Source organism: Schistocerca piceifrons, chromosome 9 (assembly GCF_021461385.2).
Source record: "Schistocerca piceifrons isolate TAMUIC-IGC-003096 chromosome 9, iqSchPice1.1, whole genome shotgun sequence".
NCBI lineage: Eukaryota > Metazoa > Arthropoda > Insecta > Orthoptera > Acrididae > Schistocerca > Schistocerca piceifrons.
In genome coordinates this window covers 135,907,805-135,930,908 of record NC_060146.1, presented here as the reverse complement: position 1 = coordinate 135,930,908, position 23,104 = coordinate 135,907,805, and the positions used below count along the sequence as shown (strand labels likewise).

Sequence of the window (23,104 nt, the reverse complement as noted above, 5' to 3'; positions counted from 1 at the left end):
CTGTTAAGATGTCACCCGTGGCAGAATGCAAACTTTTCTATGGAAATGACACAGACCAGTCTCTTTTTATGAGCGAGTGTTATTCTGTGGTTTTTGCGAGCTTCCGTTCTGGCTTGCCTAAAGGACGGTGCGGTCTTTGACCGCGTGAGTCTGCCAGTTATCCGCTCCGCAATGGAACAAGTCTGCTGACCTCTGTAGCGGGGTGTGTTATCGCCTCGCGAGAGATTACAGGCTTTCCTGCTTGGCACGGAGTCACCTCGTCGCAGCTGCGTGTCGCGGGTCAGGGTCTGCACCCGCGTTTCTACGCAACATACGCAACACCCGTCGGTGAGGTTTTGTTTACTTTCCGACGCACACCAGCCGGCGGGCAGCGTATAAATGGACAGAGCTGCCCTTCCCTGGACTGTCGCCACCGCCACACCGCCAAGATGTTTCTGCCACGGGGTGTTCTCTCTGCGTTCGGTCTCGCCATCTTGTTTCACGCACAAGTAAGTACCTCCCAACGTCTTCTTGCATTCCTTAGCAGGAAATTCGAGAATCACTGTAAGAGTGATGAGCGCTTGTTTCTCCATACAATTTTATTAAGACAATGAAAAAACAAAAAATTACAAGATACTTGATGCCTAACAAACGGGTCCTCATGGAATCGCATAATCAAATTTACTTCCTATAGAATTAGATTAGTGCCCATACATCTATTTTCTAATGCAGTATGCAGCAGATCTAAAATGAATAAAAACATACTGGCCATTAAAATTGCTACACCAAGACGAAATGCAGATGATAAAGGGGTATTCACTGGACAAAAATATTATACTAGAACCGACATGTGATTAGATTTTCACACAATTTGGGTGCGTAGATCCTGAGAAATCAGTACCCATAACAACCAGCTCTGGCCGTAATAACGGCCTTGATACGCCTGGGCATTGAGTCAAACAGAGCTCGGATGGCGTGCACAGGTACAGCTGCCCATGCAGCTTCAACACGATACCACAGTTCATCCAGCACGGCGTTCCGAATTACTCTCTTGAACCCACCGATTCCATATTCTGCTAACAGTCATTGGATCTCGACCAACGCGAGCAGCAATGTCGCGATACGATAAACTGCAATCGCGATAGGCTACAATCCGACCTTTATCAAAGTCGGAAACGTGATGGTACGCATTTCTTCTCCTTACACCAGGCATCACAACAACGTTTCACTAGGCAACGCCGGTCAACTGCTGTTTGTGTATGAGAAATCGGTTGAAAACTGTCCTCATGTCAGCACGTTGTAGGTGTCGCCACCGGGTCCAATCTTGTGTGAATGCTCCGAAAAGCTAATCATTTGCATATCACAGCATCTTCTTCCTGTCGGTTAAATTTCGCATCTGTAGCACGACAACTATGTGGTGTAGCAATTTTAATGGCCAGTAGTGAAAAAGAAGGAAGTAAAATGAAAGTACGGAAAAGTCGGAATTGAAGATTAAAAGATTTCCTATCACTGCTAAGTATCCAGCAACCAAAATTGGCGAATGGTTTCTTGATCAGAAATAAAGAAATACGCGTTTTAGCAATTGTGGAAATTTAACTCCTATGGAGGTAAATGGAACCGTCGTGTGACCAGGGCCTCCCGTGGGGTAGACCGGTCGCCTGGTGCAAGTCTTTTGAGTTGACACCGGTTCGGCGATTTGCGCGTCGATGGGGATTAGATGACGATGATAGAGACAACACGACACCCAGTCCCTGAGCCGACAAAATCTCCGAACCAGGCCCCTTGGTATGACAGTCCGTTGCGCTGACCACCCAGCTAACTGGGCGGATGTTGTATGGAGGTCTAACTGTGAATGAAAGCTTTCTTGAAAATAAATCATTATTAAAGAAGTACTAGAGCAATTTAAATCAATGAAAATTGGAGTTTGACTTGCAAGTTAGAACTAAAAAATAAATGTTTCTATTTCGAAGTTCAACCCTTAAGCTTTTATGAAAATAAAACGTGTCACTATGAAAACATTTTCAAAGCTAAAGCTGTGAAAATTTGTATTGCGTTTGTCAGTTACAAATAAAAAAATATGTTTTTCAAAGTTTTTTTTTGGAAATATAACCTCTGACACAGTGATGTATGCACTCCGTCTTCCGGTCACAAGTGGCTCATCTGGACCATCTAACCGCCGTGTCATCCTCAGTGGTGGATGCGGATAGGAGGGGCGTGGGTCAGCACACCGCTCTCCCTGTCGCGATGATGGTTTTCTTTGACCGGAGCCGCTACTATTCGGTCGAGTAGCTCCTCAATTGGCATCACGAGGCTGAGTGCACCCCAAAAAATGGCAACAGCGCATGGCGGCTGGATGGTCACCCATCCAAGTGCCAACCACGCCCGACAGCGCTTAACTTCGGTGATCTCAAGGGATTCCGTGTATCCACTGCGGAAAGGCCGTTGCCGACATAGTGATATAGGGAATGAAATTTTTATGAAAGTTTTTCGTCATATAAAAATTTTCTTTTAATTTAAATTTGTGAAATTCGGTTTGTGACTTGTAAGAAAACGTATGTTAGGGGATGAGACTTTCTATGCAACTGCCACCACGAGAACTGATAAGGCAAGTTTAACAAGGAGCTCCGGCTTCAGCTACCAGAACCGCTTTTTGGTCAGAAGTACATCCGGAAAAGACTCTGCTTCAATGGCCTAAATTAGCGTGGAAAGTTTAGGTGATGTTGCGTTTCGTGAAAAACATAATTCCATTAAATAAAAAAAAAAAACTGTTGAGACCATATAGTGTACATAAGCAAAGCAGTGGGTGGTAAGCTAGTTTACTATGAAATGGAAATTTCAACCAAAGACATTGTGTCATAATTGTCTAAATGAAGCCGCACGGAGTGGCCGCGTGGTTTGAGGCGCCGTGTCACGGTTTACACAGCCCCTCCCGGAGGTTCGAGTCCTCCATCGGGAATGGGTGTGTGTGTGTGTGTGTGTGTGTGTGTGTGTGTGTGTGTGTGTGTGTGTGTATAGGTGTGTGTGTGTGTGTGTGTGTGTGTGTGTGTGTGTGTGGGTGTGTGTGTGTGTGTGTGTGTGTGTGTGTGTGTGTGTGTGTTGTTCATAGCATAAGTTAGTTTAAGTAGTGCGTAAGTCTAGGGACTAATGACCTCAGCAGTTTGGTCCCTTAGAAATTCACACACATTTGAACATTTTTGTCTAAATGAAAATAAAATGTTTTTGTTTCCACTCACTAATCGCATGAAAATGAACTACAATTTGCAGAGAGATAAGAAACGATATATCCTGAAAAACGTAGGTACATAAAGAAATAAGAAAAGTATTTTTTCTATTTGATCTTACACATTTTGGTAAGGAATTTTAATTTGTTTTAACGACTTGCATTTTCATACAGTTAATAACTGAAATTGACGAAATGTTTTGTTTATTAAAAATGATTCAAGAATATGAAGAAATCACATTACGTAACAATTTGATCTGCTTTACAGTATGGTGTATTTTGGTCGAAGATCATTCTCCAGCACGGACTCCTACAAACAATCTAACATTCTGCGTGGTGTCTGTTTGTTCTAAGTCATGTCTCCCTACTACTTTCGCACAACGACGCTCTGAGCGTGTTTTTTAGGGAATTGACTAGTTTGAACATGGGACCTGTTGCTGGTAAGGAGACGCCAGACCACACATGACATGTAGAGTTCAGAAGAGTTCAGTGAGACTAGCGATGATATAATCAAATACTTAATGATTTCAGCGTCAGCTCCACTGCACTCCCTGTAAAAGAATCTTAATACTAACTGAATTTAGTGGAACGGGTTCAAGGCTTTCCTATTTTTAGTTAGCTGGTAAAATAACGTCGAAAATGCAGTTAAGTTTACCATTGGAAATTTTATTCTACTCGCAAAACATTGTTTATAAATTGCACTATTGATAAAAGGAAATATTTTAATACAGGATGATAAAAACCAACTGCATTCAACAAAAATTTGAACGAATATTCCCTGAATGGGTTTCCAAGTTCTACAATGGATCGAAGGATGACCTATGCCATATCACATCTATAATCTATGTTTGAGTTAAGTTTCATAAAAGAGAAAACTATCAAAACGGTCTACAGTGACCCTCAATTATCTTTAGTTACTTATTTAACTTCTCGTAAATTACAGTGGCTGATGTGGCTTCTCAATAATTATATAACAGAAAAATCATCGGGTTTCAGATTTTAACTTCTAATAGTAAATGTGAATATCATGAGCTTTAATTGACGATCGACACTAGTATTACGCAAAAAGGGGATGTAACAGATGAGACTTCTGCAGTTCTGAGTGAATCCTTATGACTCTTATACGGCATCGCGTGTGTTCATTACCTTGTCATTGGTTAGGCAGTGTCAGGGTGCGGTGGGCGGCGCAGCTCCACACACCTCGCCGTCTCGGAAGCAACTCTCTCTAACTTCTCCTTACTACAATTTACTGAAGTTGGTTTAAGAAAAGCTATCTGGCTGTATTTTCAACTGACCAATCAGGGTCTCAATGTTAACCTTAAGCTCCACCTACAAAAGTTCTGTCTATCCAATGAGAAACGGCCAGCCGAAGTGGCCGTGCGGTTAAAGGCGCTGCAGTCTGGAACCGCAAGACCTCTACGGTCGCAGGTTCGAATCCTGCCTCGGGCGTGGATGTTTGTGATGTCCTTAGGTTAGTTCGGTTTAACTAGTTCTAAGTTCTAGGGGACTAATGACCTCAGCAGTTGAGTCCCATAGTGCTCAGAGCCATTTGAACCAACGAGAAACATACTTTTCGTGGTGGGGCAATGTTTTTAATGTTTGCAACGTAACAGAGACGCGTATAGTCTCACGCTAAAACTTTCAGTTAGTGTAGCCCTTTTAGTGTTATAGTAAGATCTATACTGTTCTTCTGGAGGGCTCTATCTTTTAACATGGGCTGGGGGGTGGTCCTGGCGGTCAGCCGCGATGTGGATGTCCGTCCCTTATCATAGGGCATTCTAGCTTAACACGGTTCTGCTCTTGGCTTCTGTTCTCGTTTCTTCCCTCGGAACTGCGTCTGTTTCACAGTGGGAAGGTGTCACATGCATTTAGGCGTTCTTGTGTTAGTCTGTGGTATTCCATTTGCTCACTCGTTGATCGTATTACTTTGGTTAATTTAATGTCAGGATTTATTCGGAGCTATGTGACATACTGCCGGATTTTCTATCATGTCAGGGTTTTCATGGAAGGTGTTGGATTTGCGTGACACCTTACAACAGTTATGTTGGCGTTTCTCGCAATGTCTAGCAGGAGTCAGCCCAAACAAGTACTGCTCATCACGTTTTCCATGCTGCACCAAACTTTGGTCTGTTTCCCAGTATAAATAGAAATCATTTCTTAAAGCAGAATTTTACGTGCTCACTCCATAGGGTGGCCCAAAATCACTCTAATGCGATATTCGGTTTGGTGACATGCATTAACAGTGACAGTAAAACGAGGAGAGTAGCCGTTACTCCACGACCGACTGAGCAACCGCGCCATCTACCAGCGACACTGAGTGCGGGCCAGGGTGGCGTGCGAAACGACCAAACTGGCCGAGGACTGGAGTGCTGGAGTTGCAGATGTACTGCGTACTTTACAGTCAGCGTTAATAAGTATCGATAGAACACGTGTGACAACAGAACAATTTGAAACCGCTCTGTTGCATGACCACATAAAATTCCGCTTTAAATACAATCTTGTTTCTACCGGGAAACAACTGACGTTTTACATTCACATTGGGCATTGCATGGAGTATGTGAGGAGTAGTAATTACCCGGGCGCACTCTAGCTCCACATTTCGAAAACCAAACTACAACATATAAATCTTGCTCTTGGCAAAAATCTGCGCTGGGTAATGGTTCTTCAAAAATGGTTCAAATGGCTCTGAGCACTATGGGACTTAACACCTAATGTCATCAGTCCCCTAGAACTTAGAATTACCTAAACCTAACCTAAGGACATCACACACATTTTTGCCCGAGGCAGGATTCGAACCTGCGGCCGTAGCGGTCGCGCGGTTTCAGAATGTAACGCCCAGAACCGCTCTACCACTCCGGCCGGCCACCGTCACCAATTTAATCTGCAGCTGACCAGAAGAAGACCTCTACATTCCACGTTTCGTAAAGGAACACAGCGAATCGAGTACGTAACTGCTGCCCACTAGCCATCCAAGAGCACAAGATTTCTCCAGACGCGCGAAATTGAGGAGATTAGCACGCCTTTTCGGTGTGCAGTAGATGTGAAACTGTTGTGATGATATAACAGACGGTTAAGAACAAGAAACGGATATTCTTTATGCATGGTGGAGCTCCAGACGAACGGAGTTTGCAGCCTTTTACGTAAATCATCTGCGGCATCAATTCTAAAATATTATTCTAGTGTATGGGGTCATTATCGAGAAGGTATTAGTAAGAGAGAACATAAATACATGCACTTCTAAGGCTATAAGGTTCTGCATTTAAAACAAGCTGTAACGTCAGATCGTTGCGGTATCCGACCTATTACTCGCATGGAATGCAACGCTATTACTATCTCCTTGTAAGAAACGTATTTCCAGCGCATGAGATACGTTCTCCTTGCAGGTTTCTCTACGCTAAACTACGGTGAAAAACTATGAAATGAAAAACTGCTTCCTTAAAACTGAGATTCTTTGTGATACATGTACAATATAGCTTTCCATAGTGTATAGCGTCCACTGTTCTCGTCCGATCACGAATCAGAAACTGCACTACGCTCGCCAAAATGTTCAAATGTGTCTAAATTCCTAAGCGACCAAGCTGCTGAGGTCATCGGTCCCTACACTTACACATTACTTAAACTAACTTACGCTAAGAGCAACACACACACCCATGCCCCAGGGAGGACTCGAACCTCCGGCGGGAGCTGCCGTGCAATCCGTGACAAAGCGCCTCAAACCACAAGGCCACTCCTCGCGGCTACTGTGCTCGTATAAAATGATCGTTAGTAGCGGAGAACACCTTACGCAAAGAATGAGATGATGCGCGTTCACGTTACGGCGCGCCAAACGGTAATTTTTTCATAATGGAGTGGTTGCGCCGGCCGGTGTTGCCGAGCGGTCCTAGGCGCTTCAGTGTGGGACCGCGCGACCGCTACTGTGGTGTGCGTACTGTAAGACCTTCGGTACACACACCATCAGATTATTTGACTTCTTGCTCTAACGAAGTAGGCGAATGTCAGCAATATGTCTCGTGGTCTTATCGTGGCGTGTTTATCTTCCGCCGTTAGGTCAGACGATTGAAATGCCACTTGCACGCTTAGAGTAGCAGATTGAAGGTGACCAACTTTAAACAGAACTTGATTAATTTTCACACACATTTATTAAAATAATAAAAAGGCATAGCTATTACGTAACTTGATTCTGGATGCTGTTTACAATGGATAATCTGAAGTTCCTTTGGTCTTGGTACGTTAATCTTATTCTCACATATATCTCTGATACTTGACAAAGTGTCTATACATTTATCTTCATGGCTATGTGCAGGAATATGGTAATCTTATTAGGCACAAACTGAAACTTGACTATAGACTGGTACAGACAAATGTAGAACTCGTACAGACTGGTACAGACTAATGCAGACTGGTACAGACAAATACACTCACTAATCGGTGGTCTGTACACTCGTTATAATACCTCGCACGTTCATGTATCACTGCGCGAGTGTGATCCGCGAGGAGAAAAGGTTCTACGTTAGCAGCAATCTCATTGGCTGCATTACATGTTAATACGCAGATCGGCGGAAGCAGAATTCGGTCCGTCTCTATGGCAGCGCCATCTCGTAGTGCAGAGACAGACGAGCGCTGCGCCTGCACTGTGGTGCTTAGCGGGGCGCCCTCTAGTGGGAAAGTTGTGTACGCGCAGACTACGCGGATCTATGTACACTACAGCTACGTTCGCAGGTTCGAATCCTGCTCAGAGCCATTTGAACCATTTTGGAGAGGTTGCTGACACACAATGTTACGGCTCTCTGTTGGTCAGTACCTCGTGTCCTGTGAATTCACATCACTGGAAAGATGAAACCAAGATTTGTCGCTGATGATGTAATGAAATGAAATGAAATGAGCGTTTGGCGTTACTAGCCGGGAGGCCCCTTTTGGGGCAGGTCCAGCCGCCTTGGCGCAGGTCTTACTACATTCGACGCCACATTGGGCGACGGGAGAGCAGGATAGGGATGAAATGATGAAGACAGCACAACACCCAATCCCTGAGTGGAGAAAATCCCCGACCCAGCCGGGAATTGGGCCCGGACCCATAGGATGGCGATCAGTCATGCTGACCACTCGGCTATCGGAGCGGACACTGATGATGTAATAGAAAGGGTCTGACAAACCACCGTTGATGTTGTTCAAAAGCCACGTGCCGTAATCTACACGTTTCTGACTCCTCCTCCCGTAACTGCTGCACAAGTGTCACAGGAGCTGGCTTCAGATTAAGACTTTTGAACATCTGCTGGCAAACGATCCTAGTTACATGTGTAAGTTGTGCCAATTTACGTGTCGACTGCTTTGGACTCTGAACAATTCTTCTGCGAATATCTGCAATAACTTCTGGTGTGCAAACTGAAGGAATTCCTTGTCGTTTTACATTTTGCACAGTACTGTAGGTGCACCAGTTTTTACACAGACTCTGTATTGCTCTCTTTGCTGGTGGTCCTTCATCCGGATTGCATACCATGAAAATTTCGCGAGTTTCCTTAACCGAATTTGTTTTCGCACATGCTTCCACAGTTCTTCATTCTATCGAGAAAGTCATTTTGCAGACCGCAAAGAGGAATTTCCAGTGTCGCTAATGAAAAAGCTGAAATGCTTAGAGAAGAATAGTAACAGTCGACTATTGCATAAAACAGTCCGTTGTTGTAGCTCTTTGCTCTGTTTCAGAATTCGAAATGCTGCATTCGCGTCTCATACCTAATGTCGCTAATGAAAAAGCTGAAATGCTGACAGAAGAATAGTATCAGTTGATTATTGCATAACACTGTCCATTGTTGTAGCTCTTTGCTCTGTTGCAGAAGCCGAAATGCTGCATTCACATTCAAATGCGAGGAGGACCGCTTTTAACTGCACTGCCCTGTAAATTGGGTGCCGTGTCTTCGGTCACACACCCGGCATGTAATATGACGAAAAATATAAGCCTCTCATCAACACTCCCTTAGGGTGTGTGTGTGTGTGTGTGTGTGTGTGTGTGTGTGTGTGTGTGTGTGTGTGTGTGTACTGTGCTGCGCGGGATTAGCCGAGCGGTCTAGGGCGCTGCAGTCATGGACTGTGTGGCTGGTCCCGGCGGAGGTTCGAGTCCTCCCTCGGGCATGGGTGTGTGTTTTTGTCCTTAGGAGAATATAGGTTAAGTAGTGTGTAAGCTCAGGGACTGATGACCTTAGCAATTAAGTCCCATAAAATTTCACACACATCTGAACATTTGTGTGTATTGTGTCTGTTGAACAGGGACCTAGAAACAACGGGGAGGCTCCGTCCCACCATAACCCGCAGTGGTCCACAACCTCACAACAGTCCACCCACCCTACTGCCGCCCTACACCAAACCGAGGGTTATTGTGTGGTTCCACCTTCGGCCCCCATTGGACACCCCATTCCCGGGAACGTTACATACCAGACGAGTGTAGCCCCAAATGTTTGCTTGGTAGTGTACCTATTGTGTGCGCATACGTGGAGACAGTGTTTGCGCAACAATCGCCGACATAGTTTAACTGCGGCGGAATAACGGGAACCAGCCCGCATTCGCCGCCGATGGAAAACCGCCTTAAAAACCATCCACAGGCTGGCCGGCATACCGGACCTCGACTCAAATCCGCCGGGAGGATTCGTACCGGGGACCGGCATGCCTTCCCGCTCGGGAAGCAGCGCAATAGACCGCGTGGCTAGCCGGGCGGGCTCCCTTAGGGTACTTCCACATCTAATAATTTTGCTCCGTTTAGAGCGCCGTGCAAAGTTGCATCCGCTAATAAGTCCTGAATCCATCACAAATCTGGCCGACATTCCTGTTTTGTTCACTAAGCGACTGCCGTACACGGCTTTTACCTACGCCAGGGAATTCACAACCAGACCCTTGCCTTTGTCCGTCTTCAGTGCGTTTTATCGTGTAAGGCAGCTTCATCATCTACATCTACATCCATACTCCGTAAGCCACCTCACGGTGTGTGGCGGAGGGTACCTTGAGTACCTCTATCGGTTCTCCCTTCTATTCCAGTCTCGTATTGTTCGTGGAAAGAAGGATTGTCTGTATGCTTCTGTGTGGGCTCTAATCTCTCTGATTTTATCCTCATGGTCTCTTCGTGAGATATACGTAGGAGGGAGCAATCTACTGCTGGACTCTTCGGTGAAGGTATGTTCTCGAAACTTCAACAAAAGCCCGTACCGAGCTACTGAGCGTCTCTCCTGCAGAGTCTTCCACTGGAGTTTATCTATCGGCTCCATAACGCTTTCGCGATAACTAAATGATCCTGTAACGAAGCGCGCTGCTCTCCGTTGGATCTTCTCTATGTCTTCTATCAACCCCACCTGGTACGGATCCCACACCGCTGAGCAGTATTCGAGCAGTGGGCGAACAAGCGTACTGTAACCTACTTCCTTTGTTTTCGGATTGCATTTCCTTAGGAATCTTCCACTGAATCTCAGTATGGCATCTGCTTTACCGACGATCAACTTTATATGATCATTCCATTTTAAATCACTCCTAATGCGTACTCCCAGATAATTTATGGAATTAACTGCTTCCAGTTGCTGACCTGCTATTTTGTAGCTAAATGATAAGGGATCTGTCTTTCTATATATTCGCAGCACACTACACTTGTCTATATTGAGATTCAATTGCCATTCCCTGCACCATGTGTCAATTCGCTGCAGATCCTCCTGCATTTCAGTACAATTTTCCATTGTTACAAACTCTCGATACACCACAGCATCATCTGCAAAAAGCCTCAGTGAACTTCCGATGTCATCACCCAGGTCATTTATGTATATTGTGAACAGCAACGGTCCCATGACACTCCCCTGTGGCACACCTGAAATCACTCTTAATTCGGAAGACTTCTCTCCATTGAGAATGACATGCTGCGTTCTGTTATCTAGGAACTCCTCAATCCAATCACACAATTGGTCTGATAGTCCATATGCTCTTACTTTGTTCATTAAACGACTATGGGGAACTGTATCGAACGCCTTGAGGAAGTCAACAAACACGGCATCTACCTGTGAACCCGTGTCTATGGCCCTCTGAGTCTCGTGGACGAATAGCGCGAGCTGGGTTTCACACGACCGTCTTTTTCGAAACCCATGCTGATTCCTGCAGAGTAGATTTCTAGTCTCCAGGAAAGTCATTATACTCGAACATAATACGTGTTCCAAAATTCTACAACTGATCGACGTTAGAGATATAGGTCTATAGTTCTGCACATCTGTTCGACGTCCCTTCTTGAAAACGGGGATGACCTGTGCCCTTTTCCAATCCTTTGGAACGCTACGCTCTTCTAGAGACCTACGGTACACCGCTGCAAGAAGGGGTGCAAGTTCTACATCTACATCTACATTTATACTCCGCAAGCCACCCAACGGTGTGTGGCGGAGGGCACTTGACGTGCCACTGTCATTACCGCCCTTTCCTGTTCCAATCGCGTATGGTTCGCGGGAAGAACGACTGTCTGAAAGCCTCCGTGCGCGCTCTAATCTCTCTGATTTTATATTCGTGATCTCCACGGGAGGTATAAGTGGGGGAAAGCAATATATTCGATACCTCATCCAGAAACGCACCCTCTCGAAACCTGGCGAGCAAGCTACACCGCGATGCAGAGCGCCTCTCTTGCAGAGTCTGCCATTTGAGTTTATTAAACATCTCCGTAACGCTATCACGGTTACCAAATAACCCTGTGACGAAACGCGCCGCTCTTCTTTGGATCTTCTCTATCTCCTCCGTCAACCCGATCTGGTACGGATCCCACACTGATGAGCAATACTCAAATATAGGTCGAACGAGTGATTTGTAAGCCACCTCCTTTGTTGATGGACTACATTTTCTAAGCACTCTCCCAATGAATCTCAACCTGGTACCCGCCTTACCAACAATTAATTTTATATGATCATTCCACTTCAAATCGTTCCGCACGCATACTCCCAGATATTTTACAGAAGTAACTGCTACCAGTGTTTGTTCCGCTATCATATAATCATACAATAAAGGACCCTTCTTTCTATGTATTCGCAATACCTTACATTGGTCTATGTTAAGGGACAGTTGCCACTCCCTGCACCAAGTGCCTATCCGCTGCAGATCTTCCTGGATTTCGCTACAATTTTCTAATGCTGCAACTTCTCTGTATACTACAGCATCATCCGCGAAAAGCCGCATGGAACTTCCGATGCTATCTACTAGGTCATTTATATATATTGTGAAAAGCAATGGTCCCATAACACTCCCCTGTGGCACGCCAGAGGTTAAATGGTTCAAATGGCTCTGAACACTATGAGACTTAACATCTGTGGTCATTAGTCCCCTAGAACTTAGAACTACATAAACCTAACTAACCTAAGGACATCACATACATCCATGCCCGAGGCAGGATTCGAACCTGCGACCGTAGCGGTCACGCGGTTCCAGACTGAAGCGCCTAGAACCGCCCGGCCACACCGGCCGACGCCAGAGGTTACTTTAACGTCTGTAGACGTCTCTCCATTGATAACAACATGCTGTGTTCTGTTTGCTAAAAACTCTTCAATCCAGCCACACAGTTTGTCCGATATTCCGTAGGCTCTTACTCTGTTTATCAGGCGACAGTGCGGAACTGTATCGATCGCCTTCCGGAAGTCAAGAAAAATAGCATATACCTGGGAGCCTGTATCTAATATTTTCTGGGTCTCATGAACAAATAAAGCGAGTTGGGTCTCACACGATCGCTGTTTCCGGAATCCATGTTGATTCCTACATAGTAGATTCTGGGTTTCCAAAAACGACATGATACTCGAGCAAAAAACATGTCCTTCGCGTACTCTGTGTAAAATAGAACTGGTATCCCATCAGGTCCAGCGGCCTTTCCTCTTTTGAGCGATTTTAATTGTTTCTCTATCCCTCTGTCGTCTATTTCGATATCTACCATTTTGTCATCTGTGCGACAATCTAGAGAAGGAACTACAGTGCAGTCATCCCCTGTGAAACAGCTTTGGAAAAAGACATTTAGTATTTCGGCCTTTAGTCTGTCATCCTCTGTTTTAGTACCATTTTGGTCACAGAGTGTCTGGACATTTTTTTTGATCCACCTACCGCTTTGACATAAGACCAGAATTTCTTAGGATTTTCTGCCAAGTCAGTACATAGTGCTTTACTTTCGAATTCATTGAACGGCTCTCGCATAGCCCTCCTCACACTACATTTCGCTTCGCGTAGTTTTTGTTTGTCTGCAAGGCTTTGGCTATGTTTATGTTTGCTGTGAAGTTCCCTTTGCTTCCGCAGCAGTTTTCAAGCTCGGTTGTTGTACAACGGTGGCTCTTTTCCATCATGTATGTGTACTGCCAGTCGTTACGGAAGATATAATGTTACAGGTATTTGCTGATACCACAGCGACAGTTGGCGTCTACTATGAAACGCTGAGCCCAGTGTGCAGAGGATTCTTCATAAACCAGCTGCTTCCGGCTTATAGACAGGCTCCAGATCGTATCACCGTTAGACTGGTCCCATTTGGCAAAACTGTGGTAAGTAACACTTTCTCTCTACTTTCTACTGTTTAAGACGATTGAAACACAGTAAACTACACGTAAAGCTTTATTTCACACCACTCATCAGTGTTACATTACACACACACACACACACACACACACACACACACACACACACACACACAGACCTGCTTCAGAAGACAGCACATTCTACTCTATACATCTACATCTACATTTACATCTACATACATTGCCTCCCAACCACCCTACGGTGCATGGCGGAAGGTATCTTGTACCACTAGTACTCGTTTTCTTTGCTGTTCAAGCCGCAGACAGAGCGCTAGAAAAACGACTGCCTATATGCCTTATAGTATTCTCAAAATGAAAAAATTCGACACATTTCAGTCTTAGCATCATAGAAAGAGCTCATTCCTTATCAAGATCAAGCTTATGTCAGAAACAGGCATCTTAAATAACACTTGCTAGGAAATCAGCTGGAACGTTTTGTATTTCCTTTTCCTTTTTAAAAAAATGAAGGTAACATATATCTTCATATCACAGCTTAAAAGGCACTTCCTAAAATACACAGCGAACAGCGCCACAAGTAAAAGCATAAGGAATTGCAAAGCATGAAAATGGGTATTACCCACATAATCAGCCATCTTCCCAATACCAAAACACCTGACTAGTCAAGAAATAAATTACTGTCCAAGGCAAAAGTGGATCCAAACCATTTTCCACAGCACAGCGACGCTCCAGGAGGCTCTACGGTGGGACGACCACTAGCCCAGACACAACTCACTTCAGCCTGGCGAATGCCAAATCCAGCTGCCCGGCTGTACGAAGAAGCACTCCCTGTGTCTAACCATTTAGCGTCGAATGGCGTTGCCACAGTGGTAACATCGGTTCCCACCGGATCACCGAAGCTTAGCGCTGTCTGACTTGGCTACCACTTGGGTGGGTGACCATTTGGGGTCTGCCAAACACTGTTGGCAAACAGTGTGCAATCAGCCTGTGAGGCCAGTGTGGTGCACGTACTGTAAGACCTTTGGTATACACACCATCAAATTATTTGACTCGTCGCTCTAACGAAGTAGGTGAGTGTCAGCAATATGTCTTGTGGTCTTATCGTGGCACGTTTATCTTCTGCCGTTAGGTCAGATAGAAATGCCACTTGCAAGCTTAGAGTAGCAGATTGAAGGTGACCAACTTTAAACAGAACTTGATTAATTTTCACACACATTTGTTAAAATAATAAAAAGCATAGACATTACGTAACTTGATTCTGGATGCTGTTTACAATTGACAATCTGAAGTTCCTTTGGTCTTGGTACGTTAATCTTATTCTCACATATCTCTGATACTTGACAAAAGTGTCTATTCATTTATCTTCATAGCTATGTACAGGAATATGGGTAATTTTATTAGGCACAGACTGAAACTTGACTATAGACTGGTACACACTGGTGCAGACAAATGCAGACTGGTACAGACTGACTAATCGGAGATCTGTACACTCGTTATAATACCTCGCGCGTTCATGTATCAATGCGCGAGTATGATCTGCGAGGAGAAAAGGTTCTACGTTAGCAGTAATCTCATTGGCTGCGTTACATATTAATACACGGATCGGCGGAAGCAAAATTTGGTCCATCTCTAAGGCAGCGCCATCTCGTAGTGCGGAGACGGACGAGCGCTGCGCCTGCGCTGTTGTGCTTAGCGGGGCGCACTCTAGTGGGAAAGTTGTGTACGTGCTGACTACACGGAACTATGTACACGACAGCTAGTTTAAGAGCTGCTTGACTGAGAAGTAGCGGCTCTCGTCACAAAAGCTCACAACGGCCAGGAGAGCGGTGTGCTGACCAAATGCCGCTCCACATCTGCGTCCAGTAACGCCTAACGGCTGCGGATGACACGGCGGTCGGTCGGTGCCGCTGTGCCTTGAGAGGCATGTTCATACAGAGTTAGAGATTATTCGCACACACCACCCATACTCGCCATCTTCCTGTACATCAGCAAACAGCTGTTAATTGCTGCTCACCCTGTTCGTCGGGACGTTTTTGTGTGTGGAGAATAAGAGTGGTCCACCTACTCTTCCATGGAGGACTCCTGACCATACCCTCGTCTCTGACGATTCGAAAAGCTGGACATTCCTTTTGCGATATTTCAGCCACTGTACATAATTACTGGCAGCGCTGGTCACGAGAATGTACAACCGTGCTCTGGACAGCCACTTGGCACTACCGAGAGGGAAGACCATCGTGTTTGGAGTATGGCTATGGCGCATTGCATCTGCAGCAGAAATCTGAGCAGCAGTTGGCACAACAATGGCACAACTGTTACAGATTGGTTACTTGAAGGACATCTCCGACCCACACGGCCTGTAGCGTGCTTTCCAATGACCCCGAACCACCACCATTTGCGACTTCTGTGGTGCCAAGTGAGTACCCATTCGAGGGCAGGGTGGAGGTCTGTTGTGTTTTTCAATGAAAGCTGGTTCTCTCTCTCGGTGCCAGCGATGGCCATTCGTTCGTTAGGAGGAGGCCAATGGAGGACTTTCAACCAGACTGTCTGCGAGGTAGGCACACTTTACATACACCTGGAGTTAAGGTCTGGGGTTTGATTTCAAATGACAGCAGGAGCACTCTCGGGGTCATCCCACGCACCCTGACTGCAAATTTGTACGCAGCCTGGTGATTCGGCCTGTCATGCTGTCATTAATGAACAGCATTCCAGAGAGTGTTTTCCAACAGGACAACGTTCGCCCACATACCGCTCTTGTAAATGAACATGCTGTACAAAATGTCGACATGTGCCTTGACCTGCTCGAACACCAGATCTGTCTCCAGTCCAGCACAAATGAGACATGATGGGGCAGCAACTCCAGTGTTACCCACAAATAGCATTAAGCATTCCTATATGGAACGACCAAGTGTAAAACTGGCGTGGAACTCCATCCTAAAAACTGACAACCGCACCTATACAATACAATGCATGCATGTTTGCTTGCTTGCGTTGAACATTCTTGCAGTTACACTTGTTGTTCATGCACCTGCTTTCACAGTTATAATGGCTTATCTCGCGCTTATATTATCTGTGATCTAGCAATGTTAATCACTTAAATTGTTACCTATACAAATGTGTTCCCGAAATTTCATTACTCTATTTTCATCTTCATCATCATCATCATCATCATTTAAGACTGATTATGCCTTTCGGCGTTCAGTCTGGAGCATAGCCCCCCTTATAAAATTCCTCCATGATCCCCTATTCAGTGCTAACATTGGTGCCTCTTCTGATATTAAACCTATTACTTCAAAATCATTCTTAACCGAACCCAGGTACCTTCTCCTTGGTCTGCCCCAACTCCTCCTACCCTCTACTGCTGAACCCACGAGTCTCTAGGGTAACCTTGCTTCTCCCATGCGTGTAACATGACCCCACCATCTAAGCCTGTTCGCCCTGACTGCTACATCTGTAGAGTTCATTCCCAGTTTTTCTTTGATTTCCTCTTTGTGGACACCCTCCTGCCATTGTTCCCATCTACTAGTACCTGCAATCATCCTAGCTACTTTCATATCCGTAACCTCAACCTTGTTGATAAGGTAACCTGAGTCCACCCAGCTTTCGCTCCCATACAACAAAGTTGGTCGAAAGGTTGAACGGTGCACAGGTAACTTAGTCTTGGTACTGACTTCCTTCTTGCAGAAGAGAGTAGATCGTAGCTGAGCGCTCACTGCATTAACTTTGCTACACCTCGCTTCCAGTTCTTTCACTATGTTGCCATCCTGTGAGAATATGCATCCTAAGTACTTGAAACCGTCCACCTGTTCTAACTTTGTTCCTCCTATTTGGCACTCAATCCATTTATATTTCTTTCCCACTGACATTACTTTCGTTTTGGAGATGCTAATCTTCATACCATATTTCTTACATTTCTGATCTAGCTCTGAAATATTACTCTGCAAACTTTCAATCGAATCTGCCATCACAACTAAGTCATCCGCATATTCAAGACTGCTTATTTTGTGTTCACATATGTTAATATCACCCAACCAGTCTATTGTTTTCAACATATGATCCATAAATAATACGAACAACAGTGGAGACAGGTTGCAGCCTTGTCTTACACCTGAAACTGCTCTGAACCATGAACTCAATTTACCGTCAACTCTAACTGCTGCCTGACTAGCCGTGTAAAGACCTTTAATTGCTTGCAAATACTCTATTTTTTGAGTTCTAATTTTTTTCCGCCAATTTATCGTCGTGGACAGTGGTAGAAAAACTTCACGATCGGTGGAGGTTTCTTCTGTCTTTAAAGTCAACTTCACCAAAGATATCCGTGCATATTGATATCCGCTCAGACATCAAATAACTTGCTTGTGACCTGGTGTCTGGTGTTAACCAAATGACATATAGGAAACTTATAACAGTTACGTAACGGCCTTGCCGCAGTGGATACACCGGTTCACGTGAGATCACCGAAGTTAAGCGCTGCCGGGCGTGGCTGGCACTTGGATCGGTGACCATTCCGGCGGCCATACGCTGTTGCCATTTTTGGGATGCACTCAGCCTCGTGATGCCAATTGAGGCGCTACTCGACCGAATAGTAGCAGCTCCGGTCGGAGAAAACAATCATAACGGTCGGGAGAGCGGTGTGCTGGCCACACGCCCCTCCTATCCGCATCCTCACCTGAGGATGACACGGCGGTCAGATGGTCCCGATGGGCCACTTGTGACCTGAAGATGGAGTGCTATGCTATAACAGTTACGACAGGCAAAAACTGTTTTCCGTCCATAAATTTACCAATTAATCTTACTAACTTTTTAATTAATTAAGCCGTAGGCCTGTAACTACATAACTGAGATCGTGAGTATGTATGCAGTAAGAATCCGCGATTGGGAGCAAGGTGTTTATTTTCTTAAACTCTCTTTCTTTGTTAAGTGTCCCGAGTGGAGAGAAGCTGAGGCCTTTCCACGCGGTTTATACGCCTGAGGTATGTCTGCGTTTCACACGCCGACTTCGTTTACTGCATGTAATTCATTACCACACGAGTGGACAAACGCTCTTCCTCTTTTAAAGACAGGAAAGTGGGAAATCAGCTGTCTCAATCCTCATCCCATCTTCCTGCCCAAAATTTTTGACAGATTAATGCATTCTCACTCTTTTAACAAGAACATTGTAAATCATTTAACCCAGTCTCTCTTTGTAGTTAAGCGTTTGTACAAAGCATCCCCCTCTAACTGCCACTATCCACATATGTCCCTTTCCCACTGTTTCCTTTACCTCCAATTGATTTACAGTATATCCCACTATCACTCCTATTTCTCTCTCTCCCTCTTACAATGTCTCCCTCTGTCTTTCTTTCCCACTACTATTGTCTCCACCATAAATTGGTAGCTTAATAATTCTGAGTAGTCCAGCTCCTGCACACGCATCTTTAAATTTTCGGTCCAAAATGCGCCCTCCCCTATTTTACTCCCCAATTTGCCGGTCTGGGAAGACTATGGATGATCGACCCATCTGTATTTTTAAGTTCCAGTCTGTTGTCTCTTTCGGTCCCAGTGCATCTATCTCCATCTATTTCTCGTTCTCTTTCACTGACGTCTTTTTCTCCTCCATCACCACCGCCTCCTTTCCCTTTCTCTCACACTGCCATGCCTCCTCTCTCCGCCGCCGCCACCGTCTCTTTGCTGCTGTGTTCCAGCACAAAAAGTTTTGGGAGGAAGACGGAATGGGTACTGACTTCCCTGTCAGTCTTTCCGAGAGGAACATATCCGCCATATTTGTGCTCTGATAGGAGTATTTTTCTGCTACTCCCCTTCTTTTCCTTGCTATAGTAGTGTGTGCTGCTTATATAAAACGAATTATGTACGTCACCAAAGTTTTGACTGTTTGTTTATGTGCTTGGAAATACTGTATACTTTGATACATTCAAATATCAAATAACAAATAAGTTCGCATCGTAAGAGATTAAGACAAAATAGTTTGTATTTCTTCTGAATACTTTGTTCACCGATCGCATTTCATCGAAAATTCGCAGTTAATGATTTGTAAAAATATTATTAAAAATATTTCACTGAATTTTCAGTCATGCCAATTTTATAAAATCTCTGACATTGATTTTAAGTTCAGTTTGGTATGTTGAGACCTTTTTCAGCACATGTTTTCCAGCACTACGCTCGGCATATTTGTGAAGGCATGAAGTGTCCACCTTAGAGACAGCAAGTCACAAGGTTTTATTCGTGAGAAGATGCCGACTAAAAACTTAGTTTGGTGACGTCCGAACTATTTCGATGAGCCTATAGTCCTTGCCATGTGTTCACTACGTCAGTTAAAATTACATTTACGCCTAAGACCGAATATCAGGCGCATTTTTATGTGTGTTATGTCTAACATAGACCTCGATAACGGATAATGATTTCGAAAAAAGTTTCAAGGTCCTCAGAAAATTATCTTAAGGATTTGTGGTACAAATTTCGACGATCTGCTATGAATATAAATCATAAAAGTTGCCATTCCCACAATTGGTACTTTTCGTACTCAAAAATCATGTTTTTTTTTAGTAGTTTTCTCACGGACCGCTGATGAACAAATAGAGCCTAAGGTCGGTGTTAGACCGCTCCTAACGCAGAAGAATCAACTGATCTGCCCAATTTGGCTGGAGCGGAGGACGTATGTAATGTTTAAATTTTGACCCTGTAATGCAGGACACTTACAGTATGCCCGTTCTTCCGATGTATATACAAACGGTCGTTAGGCAAACGGTTCTCCAAAACATATGACCGCTTACCTCTGTTATGAATAGGAGCCAAGATATGAGACCCTGAAAAGTCGCATCTTCCCGCACAGACGGATAAGTACACTAGCGGAAAAAAAATTAGTACACCCTTTCAGGGATTTCCAATTCACTCAAGATTTATTGTTGCAACACTGTATATGGAGTACACGAAATGATTACATTTACACATCAATAGCACAGGCGGTTCTGAGGTGTGAGGTATCGAGCCATGCTGAAACACCCATATTAGTACGTGGTGCAGTCTACACAGGCGGCAATGCAGGCGCTGAATCTGGCATCCAGTCGATCGTACGAAGGGAAACGTTATGCCACGACTGCTCGGCGTGTTCACGTAGTTCTGTAGTAGTTGTTGGTTGATGAGCCGCACCAGTCACTCCTCGTCCCATCGTAGCCCACACGTGCTCGTTTGGAGACAAGTCCGCAGATCGTAGTGGCCAGGGAAGCTGCGGCGCGTCTTGCACAACAGGGGCAGCGTGTGGGCGGGCATTATCCTGTTGGAGCAATACGTTACCTTTCTTTTCCAAAGAAGGCAGAAGAGTGGGTATAACAACATACTGCAAGTACCGGGCGCTGATTAACGTCCCCTCCAAAAACAGCACATGTGAGCGACAGTTGTAGCTTAGTGCACGCCACACCATAAGGCCTGGGTTTGGGTCAGTATATCTTGGACGAATGCACTCTAAGAGACAGCACTGACCAGGTCTACGTCGTACGCGCAAGCGACCATCACTTGCGTGCAGGTAGAACCTCAACATCTACGTACATACTCCGCTAGCCACCAAGCGGTGTGTGGCAGAGGGCACAATTCGCGCCAAGGTCATATTCCGCCCCCTCTGTTCCACTCGCGGATCGTGCGAGGGAAAAACGACTGTCTGAACACCTCAGTACGAGCTCTAGTTTTCCTTATCTTTGAATGGTGATCATTGTGGGATTTGAAAGTTGGTGATAATAATATATGCTCTACATACTCGGTGAAGATCGGATTTCGGAATTTAGTGGGCAGCCCCTTCCGTTTAGCGCGCCTTCTATCTGCAAGTGTGTCCTACTTCAAAGTTTCTATGAGATTTGTAACCTTCTCGCGATAGATAAATGTACCAGTAACGAATCTTGCCGCTCTTCTTTGGACCTTCTCAATCTCTTGAATCAGATCCCACTGGTAAGGGTCCCATACAGACAAATAATACTCTAAGACTGGACGAACTAACGCATTGTCCTTGTTGAAGGACTTCGTCGCTTCAAGATTTTACCAATACAACGCAACCTAGAGTTCGCCTTACCCGTTACTTGTGTAATCTGATCATTCCATTTGAGATCATTTCGAATAGTCACACCCAGATACTTGACGGATGTTACCGCTTCCAAAGACTGGGCATTTATTTTGTACCCGTACATTAATGGGGATTTTCGCCTTGTTATACGCAATAGGTTACACGTACTAATATTGAGAGATAACTGCCAGTCATTACACCACGCATTTAGTTTCTGCAAATCCTCATTGATATGTTCACAACTTTCGTTTGATACTACTTTCCTGTAGACTACAGCATCATCGGCAAACAGTCAATACCATCAACAAGATCATTTATGTAAATCGCAAAAAGCAGCGAACCTATTACGCAGCCCTGGGGCACAGTTGAAGTTACCCTTGTTTCTGTTGAAGTCTCCCCGATCAGGACGATATACTGCTCCCTGTCTGTTAGAAAACGTTCTATCCAATCGCATATCTCATCGGATAAACCGTAAGCGCGCACTTTTTGGAGCAAGCGACAGTGCGGAACTGAGTCGAACGCCTTTCGAAAGTCGAGAAATATGGCATCAACCTAGGAGTTGGTATCTGGAACCTGTTGTATATCATGCACAAAGAGGTCCAGCTGTGTCTCGCATGACCGCTTTTTCCTAAAACCGTGCTGGTTTCTGCAGATCAGCTTCTCAGAGTCTATAAAGGTCACTATGTCTGAACACAACAAATCGATGTCGGTGAAATGGGCCAGTAACTATGTGCATCCGATTTTCTACCCTTTCTTATAGATTGCTATGTCTGGGCCTTCTTCCAGTCCCATGGAACCTTCATTGCTCAAGACCACGGCGCACAATTTCCTCTCCCGAGCGATCTTCTGACGACACCACGCGAATCGTGTACCTGTCCCCACTGCTAATAAACAGTTCGCAACAGTTCTTGTTGACACGTCTGGGCTCACAAGCTTTCTCATGAGCCACTTGGTAGCTGTACCATTTGCCTCTGCTGCCCTTGCAATACCACGATCCTGGTGGGCGTCTGTGCTGCGTCAACGTCCAGAACGTCACCTACGGTTTATGAGAACGTTCACGTGACTGCTGATCTCAGCATCGTTACACAACTGATGCAGCACGTCCAACGTGTGTGGTAATTCTCGAAAAGAACCATCCCGCCACAATCTGATCCCTGTCACTCACGCTCATTTGGCTGTAGGTGGCACGAGTGCCTGTCCGTGGCAAGGTTGCCTGCCTGCTTCACACTTTTGCACCATACTGAGCCTTCTGGGTGGGAGCATTCCCGATTAAAGTGTAGACACAGACGGCGCTCCCGTAGCTGCGCCACTTGCTGTGGGATAACATTCAGTGTCAGTACATCTACACTCACGCTCATA

The 23,104-nt window shown here is 45.1% G+C and overlaps 1 protein-coding gene across 1 annotated transcript in view; it reads left to right on the top strand.

Moving 5' to 3' along the window:
• The first annotated feature begins 333 nt into the window (after positions 1-333).
• Positions 334-23,104, top strand: part of LOC124717178 (gamma-interferon-inducible lysosomal thiol reductase-like) — a 45,500-nt gene continuing 22,729 nt past the window's right edge. The window contains exons 1-2 of the mRNA XM_047243955.1: positions 334-488; positions 13,561-13,710. Of these exons, the coding sequence (XP_047099911.1) occupies positions 429-488; positions 13,561-13,710 (210 nt within the window). The 5' untranslated portion in view covers positions 334-428. The remainder of the gene's footprint in view (positions 489-13,560; positions 13,711-23,104) is intronic.